The sequence below is a fragment of the Muntiacus reevesi genome, chromosome X (assembly GCF_963930625.1).
Source record: "Muntiacus reevesi chromosome X, mMunRee1.1, whole genome shotgun sequence".
Classification (NCBI taxonomy): domain Eukaryota; kingdom Metazoa; phylum Chordata; class Mammalia; order Artiodactyla; family Cervidae; genus Muntiacus; species Muntiacus reevesi.
The window spans coordinates 19,636,749-19,645,491 of NC_089271.1; the positions used below are offsets into that span (position 1 = coordinate 19,636,749).

The 8,743-nt window shown below is 41.3% G+C and overlaps 1 protein-coding gene across 1 annotated transcript in view; it reads right to left on the reverse strand.

Annotated features, from left to right (window-relative positions):
- SMPX (small muscle protein X-linked) overlaps nt 1-8,270 on the reverse strand; it is a 50,912-nt gene extending 42,642 nt beyond the window's left edge. Inside the window, exons 1-2 of the mRNA XM_065916502.1 lie at nt 8,064-8,270; nt 4,377-4,433 (exon numbers count right to left, since the gene is read on the reverse strand). Of these exons, the coding sequence (XP_065772574.1) occupies nt 4,377-4,415 (39 nt within the window). The 5' untranslated portion in view covers nt 4,416-4,433; nt 8,064-8,270. The remainder of the gene's footprint in view (nt 1-4,376; nt 4,434-8,063) is intronic.
- Between the last annotated feature and the right edge of the window lie 473 nt (nt 8,271-8,743).

An 8,743-nucleotide genomic window follows, 5' to 3' on the forward strand; every position in this document is an offset into this window, starting at 1 on the left:
TTTTTCAGTGTTTTTATGTAGTAATGATTAACCTGTAAGTGTGACTTCCAAACTTAATTTAAGGCAGACTGGCATACAACAAAGGGATATAAGTAAATTCGACCAAAGTGAAAAGTTTGTAGACTGTTAGAGGCTGGACAGAGGCTTACAGGTCATTTAATGCAGCATCATTCCCACCCAGCCCCCATGCCCTTTGCAGCTTATAAGGAACATGGGGGCATGAAGTCACAGAGCACAGCTATGACTGGGACACAGGACTCTTTTCCGTCCAACCATGAAACTCTCAGATCTCGTGGGAAAGGACAATAATACTCCACTCACTTTGATCATCAATGGAGAAAAAGGGCCATTGATGACCCAGAGAACATTGACTCTCAGTGGGCTGGGGCCCCGGGGAGGCCCCGTGATGCCTTCCAAAGGGGGTGTGTTCAGGAGGCAGGGGAAGGACAGGCAGGTGCTGCCAGTGGTCATTGTCACTTGGTCTCATTAGACTCAGTGAACAGATCGCTGATGGGGTTAGATTTCCCGGCAGCTCTAGCTTGCCCCACCACCTGTCACGTCAGATTCTTTCATCTGAAGGTATCAGATCCACCGTGCCTAGTGTGCTGAGGTTACCTTGGTTGCAACTCCACTCCCATCAACAGTGGGGTTTAAGAAGCAGACTACAGAGTACAGAACCAGGGTCAGCAAACGACAGCCCATGGGCCAAATCCACCCTGCCACCTGTTTTTGTAAATAAATTTTCACTGACACACAGCCATCCCCATTCACTTGTATGTTGCCTATGGCTGCCTTTGTGCTGTCCCAGTAGAGCTGAGTAGTGCTACAGAGACCCAGTGATCTGTAAATCTTGAAGTATTCACTATTTGGTCCTTTACCGAAGAGGTGGGCCGACATCTAATCCAGAGCCTTATCAGCTGCTTGGAAGACTAAGGCCCTCTCCAGGCTATGGAAGGATTAACTGATTTCTTCAGGATATTTTTATGCCCCTGGCATAAGTGCGATTTCATTAATACAATTGAAAAGAAATTTAGACTTAGATAGAATCTTCTTATAATTCAAAGGCAGTCTCTTCTTCAATGTGAATGTGAAAGACAACTATCCTTGTCCTCTAAGGGTGGGTCTCATTCTGGCCTCCCTCTTGCTCTGGGGCAGGGAGGAGATGGAAGCAGCTGAAGAGAAAGCAAGGGCATTCCATGCATTACTTGGATAATTAGAAGAGCCATCTCTTAAGGACTATGTGTGCTGTAAACCAGGCACTTGTCATACATTATTTTGTGTATTCATTATAACAATCCTGTTGAGTAGTATGATTGTCCTTATTTTACAGAAGGATAAACTAAGGATGAACTAAGGACACAGAGTGAGTGAATGGCCAGGTAGAGATCTGTAAACTTTTCATTTCATGGTGTCTAAAGCACATAGGTACAGTAATTCAATTACCTATGCCTGACTGCTAGAAGTATGGTTGACAGTGGCTTCAATTTGCTCAGTCCAGACAAAATAGAGATCTAGCCATTACTTCTAGAAGTTTGCACTGAAAAATACTATCCTACAAGATACTCATTTCAAAGGTCCAGTATGTTTAAAAAGTATTGCATATGTCACCACCTCTTGGAAATTACGAAGTCATTAGCAAGTTATGGATTCTGAGAAATCCTACAGTAAGGATCCTATTCAACTTTGCTTAATGCAGTGTTTCCAAACACTTTTTCATGGAACTCTTTAATTAACATCCCATAAAACAACTCTTCTAAAAGACATACATTGGGAACCACATGATTACAATGATGATGAATGATAATAACATCTAATATTTATTGAGCAGTTACAGTAAGCCATGGATTGACCTAGGCATTTACACATATGGATTCATTTAACCCTCGCAACAACCCTATGAGCTCACATGTGATGAATTCCCCACTTGACAGATGAGGAAACCGAGGCACAAAAAGGATGAAATAAGTTGCCCAGTCACATAGTCCTGGAGACCATGAGCCCCTCAAACTCCAGGATCAGGTTTCAATTCATCTTTGCATAGCTGACACTTAGTATGGTGACTGGAACAAAGCATGAGCCCAGAATATGACAGCTGAACTGGATTAGAAATAAGATCCTAGTAAAAAGAAGTGGCTAGAGTGTGTTGAATAGAATATTTAAGATCTTTAGTATTTATACAACGAGGGCACTCCCTCATCAGTTGAGGTTTCTATTTGTTCTGCACAAGACCATACCCTAGATAATGTTCCTACAATAAAGCATTTTGTACTGTGTAACCATTTTCATATTTTATTTAATAGATGCTACTTTAGGTTAATGTGAGATGATAGGAGAATATCAGGCAGTGCAGATCCTATTTAACCACAAGAAATAAAATTTCATTTGAAGCGGCATTAAATTAGGCTTTCTGTCTGCCATAAAATACATTGAAAGAGGTGTTACCACATCCATAAGGAAGTACTGTATCTCCTTTGTTTGTAGAGTAGATGGATTTTTTAAATTTTTATTTTTATTTTTTTAACACAAAAAACATTTTGTATTGGAGTATAGCTGATTAACAGTGTTGTGATAGCTTCAGGTGAACAGGGAAGGGACTCAGACATACTTATACATGTATCCTAGATGGGTTTTTAAAAAATGCAGTATAACAACAGCTATTATGAACAGTCAATGGGAGTTTTTTTTTAAATATTACAGACCTAAAAATATATCAAGGTCAAAATTAATAGACAGAATACTGATGAGTTTTCATTGTAGATTTGAGGGAGGCCAGGAAGCACTAAGGAAGAAAAATCAACACATTTTCAGCTGTAAAAGGAAGAGAAGAAAAGGCAGACTGAGAGACTATGTTTTTATGTTCTGCAAAATAAAAAGGAAATTTTATGTTTAGCACTTCAAGAGCTTAGAATGCAGTGATTAATGGTATTAATTTTTTGTCACTTTAACATAGAGCATAGAGCATTCCTGAATGATTATTATAATAACAAATTGACCCTTAATGAGGGCTTACTGTACTGTTTTAAGCATCTTCTGTGTGCAGCCTAGGAGGTGAGTGCTGTTCCCTTTTTACAGATGTGGAAACAGTATGAAATGGATTAAGGATTCAAGCTCCAGTAATCTCTGGCTTCACAGCACCACTAAGAGCTATACACACTGGGTAACACAGACGGTTCAAAGGCTCAAGGATGCCTATAGGCCTGGGAGGCAAAATGAAGTCCACTACCAGTGTCAGGTACATCAGAGACTCATTAGGTGTACACCAGAGGGCAAACATGGCAATGCAAAGTTGATTCCTGGCTGATAGGCCCTTCCTGGGTGGTTTGTCCTATGACAGATTTTCTTAGGCTATTATACATCTTGCCACTTAAGGACCCCCTCCACTTAAGGCTATGCATTATCATGACAGGTAAAGATACATCCCTCCACCCACTTCCACCACCTGTATGTATTAGGATCCTTCACCTCACAACCTGACCATATACATGTCCCTTCAACATACAGTCAGTTGCTTATGAATAGGTGTATGTGTGATGGTGCATCAGACCCCAAGTATTCAGGAGCTGCCATATGCTCTGCAGTATTCATGAAAGTCCAGGATAAAAAAGTTTAAAAGTTCCATTAGAGAAAGTACAGATAGCTCCAATTTGATGGAAAGAAAAGATGGAATTTTATAATAAAGCATTGTGCCCAGCATCTCAGGGTGGGAGCCATTTGAGAGTTAAACACTGAGCTCTTAAGAGAAATAATAAATTTAGTATTGAGTCAAAACAAATACTAAAAGCTTTCTCTGTAATTGTGTTTGTGCTCCAAAATGCCTGCTTCCCCCTCCCCTTATTGTAGGTAACACTTAAGTCTGTTGAAACAACCGAAGAATTTGTTTGCTGGGAGGGCATGAGGAGACATAATAGAATACAGACTTTAAAAGATAAACACCCAAGCCTTGGGAAGAACACTTGACAAGAAAAGGATGTTTTTCAAGAACCATGTATTCTAAACAGATGAGTCAACAAACTCAATTGGATCTAAAAATGAAAATGGAATTTTAAAATTTCTATCAATGAGCATATCAAAAACTTACACATCAAAAAACATCAAAAACATGTGTACTACGTTTTTGTAGAAGGCCATTTAATTCTCATTCATCAACTTTGAGTCCCTTACAATTATGCATATTTACACAGAAACAGCTTCTCCCTTCTCAGCTGTATATTACCAGCCTTTTTTCTTCCTGAATTGTACCTTATACAAGTCTTTCTTCTCTCTTTGAAGTTGGATGAACTGTGATCATCAGGTGGGTGAACGATCACAGAAAGTCTGATTTATTAAGCAAACAGGCTGGAAGTTGCTGATGCGAACACATAAATGTGTCTACTCACCTGGATGGCTCTGACATTGGAAACTGGCTGTTTCGACATATTGACGCGGTCTTATCCCTAAAAAAACAAGTAAGAAACTGTTAGAGGTGGTGGCATTCAGATTCTCAGGAGTGATAAATTTGAATTTAACTCATGATTCAACTGGGCGATCACCCCTTTCACTGGCCATATATTCTTTCAGTCTCAGTTTCCGGTTACTTAGAGACTCCTTCCTCAGGCCTCAGGGAGAGGGAACACTAGAGCACTGGATAAATCATTCAGGAGGAGAAATGCTGAGATGCCTCGCCCCTGATGCTCCTGATAGGCAATCAGAAACTTGAAAGGCGCTATCATCTCCTTCCCTGCCCTCCTGCCCTCCTGCCCTCCTGCCCAGAACGGCAAAGCAAAGAGGCTGTGGGAATAAAACACCTTTGTCTGGGGCCTCGGAAGCTTTCTGCTTGAAACTGAACTTTTGATCTGAACGGAGTTGTTGCCAGGGCTGTGCAGTCAGCCCATGGGGAGCGCCTCCCCTCCGTCAAACACCCGAGGAGGAACGGCCCGTACTTCGTTCCTATTACTGCGATGCTGTCTGCTCGCTGGGCACATGCCTGTTCCACCCAGAGACCTGGGGGCTGCATCTCCCTGCTCGGTGCGTCCAGAGCCTGGACTCTGTAAACCCGGCAGCTCGCAAGCAAGCTTCACCTCTGTCTTCTTTGCTTTTAATGAAACACTCTCCGGAAGCACATAGGACTTACATGATGGTGTCAGATCCCCGAGGTGTAGCAGTGCTTCCTTCTGAAAGGACCTTTGCTTTCTTTCCGTTGAAGACCTGACTTTGAGCCCAGTGACTAGTGGTCGTGGGATACTGGGGCTCAGGGAGCAGGGAACAGCCCGGCCTTGTACTTGTATTGTTTTAGCTTGGTCTATTAAATATGACAGGGTGAAGTGGTAAAGTTTGAAATTCAGTGAATTAAAAACATGCTGCTTTTTAAACCCAAAACTGTAAACTGGGTTATTTAGCGTTTCCTCAGTTGACTGGTGTCAGTGTGTGGGTTACTGGTGAGTAATTGAACACAGCAGTGTCTGCATTTGCCACAAGTCCAATGTCACCTGGACTATGTCAGTCACCATCTTGAGGCCCATTTCCTCTTCTTTAAATTTTACCTTCTTCACAGTTTGTGGTAAGAATCAAAATGACATAAGGGCCCTGACAATGCCTTGTGAAGTATATAAAGCATGATGCAAGTATTTATTGTTTTATTGCCATTGCTTTTAGCTGGAGACCTTTAGTTCTTTACTGCTATACAGTTTTAATACAGAGTTAAGAATTGCGATAGTGATGCCCCACAACACTTTAGAAATAAAAGATCTGAGAACTCTGAAAAAATCTTCAAAGTGTTAGGCTCTATTATATGAAGTTAAATCATTACATAATTTTTTAAACTCTCGTAAATAGTACATCTAACTATATGGTCTTTGGAATCACATACCTGAAAACAATGTTTTTTGTTGTTTTTTTTTAAGTTCTACCTGAATGTTTTGGTAATATACAGATATAGCCACCATGCATAAGGGTCTAGGTAGAATTATTTTCAATATGGTTAAAAAAATTAAAGAGCTATCACAAGTCGAACAATCAGGAATGCATTTTGCTCTGTGATAGGTTTCAGATAGATTGCTGTCTTTTCTGCAGTGTAAAAAAGTCAATGAAGGATTTTTAATTTTTGGATCTAGGACACAAAGCTCAATTTCAAAAAGAAAAGCTTTGTAGTTTAATATTTAATGTTTCTATTCCTCAAAAGCTATTAGAAGTCACGCAAAGCAATAATTCTCACAGGACTTTAAATATCTCATCCTATAGCATTCTCTATAGGTGTACAATTAAAGTTTAACTATTAAGACTTGAGAACTTTTAAAAATGTATGTCAATTTGAAATGTGGGGATTAGGAACTTCTTTATGTTATTACAATAGCAAGTTGAAATGTGAAAAAAATAAGGCAATGAATGACTGCATTTGTACTGCATGGATTTTTTTTAATTAGACTGATTTTGTTTTTTGCTAAACTGGATTCGTTGTATGTTGTGGACCCCTCAGCCTAACGGATGGTTATTCCTCGGGCCTTGTCTCCAATATAGCTTTGGTATAACCTTATTTGCATACAGATTCCTTCTCAACATATATGTCAGTCTGGGAGAGAGATATCTCTAGAAAGTTGGTCAGATCCCAGTTCTCATTCCTTGCAAACAGGCTAGAAAATGTTCGTGTAAATCAGTTCTGCAGCCCATCCTGCTGTCCTCATTATTCTCAGAGAAATCAGGGCAAAGCACACGGATGAATAAAAATAGACAGTGTTCCCTGGCTCTTTCATGGCCCTGCATTCACCTGCGTTAGGGATGCAGGGTGTAGAATGCACCTTCCTTCTGTTTCTGCATGCTTCATCCTGGGCCCCCAAAAAGAAATCTATGCCTTAGATGTACAGATCCACTCACATCGGGACCACAGCTTTGCATCCAAGGAGATACTCTTTAGAGTACCTCTATTACTGCGTCTCCTAGTTCTGGCTTCAGTTGGAGAACACAGACAGTTTGACCAAGAGTGTATGGACTTTTACAAAGCCTATATTATCATGGAAATGCTTGCCAGCTTAGCACGGTTGAATTTTCCTGGCACTTGTGCAAGTCTGTGGGGATCTTTAATGGTCTATACGCTGAGTCATGAACAGTATTTCTCTGCTGGTATTTGATTGGACAGCATCTAATATCTGACTTCTAAGTAAGACTCTTCCACGTTCTAAACATTTGTCAACATTAATAGCACTAATTTAAGAAGAAGGGAGTCAGAGGAAAATAAATCAATATATGGAGAGAGGGGGCTTTGTTTGTTCTTTTTAAAGGTCAATTAAGTGGCTACAGCTCAGTCTCACAGGGAATTATCTTCTGTCCTGCAGCTAAAAATAATTCCCAAGAAGGGTGCAGAAAGATGTTCAGCTGTCCACACTAACTCTTTATTCAACTCTGCATGAGATGTGCCGAGAGGGAAGAGGCAGTCCGCGTGCCACGTTATCAGCCTCTGGTGCCCACACAGAGAGAAAAGGTGGCTGCCCTCTCCTCTGCTGGGTCTGGGGAACGCTGTGATCGAAGGGGGGCTTTCAGATCGAAGGGGTCTGGAGTATTAACAGCTCTATAAGTTGATACAACTTTATCACTGAGGTCAGCCTGGCACTTAGGGAGAAGAGAAAAGCGTTTTAAACTTGCAATGAGTTAACAGCTCTGGCAATGATTTGTGTTCAGGTAAACCGAAGTTTTTCTCTGCCCTCAGTTCTCCTGATTATTTCTAGGCTTACAGCTTGAGTCGGGTCTGCAGCCGATCGACTGCAACCCTGACCATAAGAATCAAAATGACATAATGACATAATGAATGACAAAATGACATAATTCAGGGTCAGAGTCATCTTAGCTGGACTGTGGAAATTTTCTTCAAGTCACTATCAATGAAAACTACTTTAGTTCAATATTCTTTCAACCTCCCCACCCTCCAAACAATTTAGAAAACAGAAGCAGCAACATCACCAATGGAGAGTGAATTTATAAGGAAGCTACACCCTCTAGTTACAAACCTACAAAGTTAAAAGTAGCCACTTCAAGTTAGGTAGCCAGGGAATTTCTTTCAGAAAACCCGGTTGCCCAAGGTGAGTCCTCCTGCTTACCTGCTTTATGTACTTGTTTTCTGCCTGAGGAAAGTCCCAGGCAGCCAGGTACAAGGATACAAGGCTCCTCAGAGAGCGGAAGGGACGCCGGGTGTCCTCTGAGCTGTGATCTCGGTTCCGATGCTTTTCATGTGGCTGAAATAGCTCAAGCGATCTGTGCTTCACCCGGTACTGAGAGCTGCTCCCGGCTCGGGGCTGGAGGGGAACTCAGTTTAAGGATAAGTGTTAAAGAGAATTCCTGTCATAGTTCACAGTTGTTCTTCCTAAATATAGAGTTTGATACAAGCCATACACTGCCTCCAAAAGGCTTGACCGTGCTGAAAGCAGGGCTCAAATGTCAGCCGGAAGGTGGCTCTGGAATCTTACTGCCCTCCTCATCTTCCAGAAGATGCTGGCTGCGTTTTCTCACAAATTCTGAGGGGGCACAGGCAAGTTTGAAAAGTAGGAAAAGTTTCTATCTTTAGCTTTATTACCCAGAGGCCAGAAGACCGGGAGTATTGAATAAAAAATTGGAAAGAGGCAGCACAAGCACCAAGCAGTGTTTGAGTCCTCGCTTGGTCACTGAGGAGCTGAGAAAGTTGCTTCAGAATCAGCACTCAGTCTGATTACAATGAACTATAAGACACCGTCCTTTTTGTAGGTCAAAAATGGTCACAGACTGACCAACTCGTGTGCTTCCA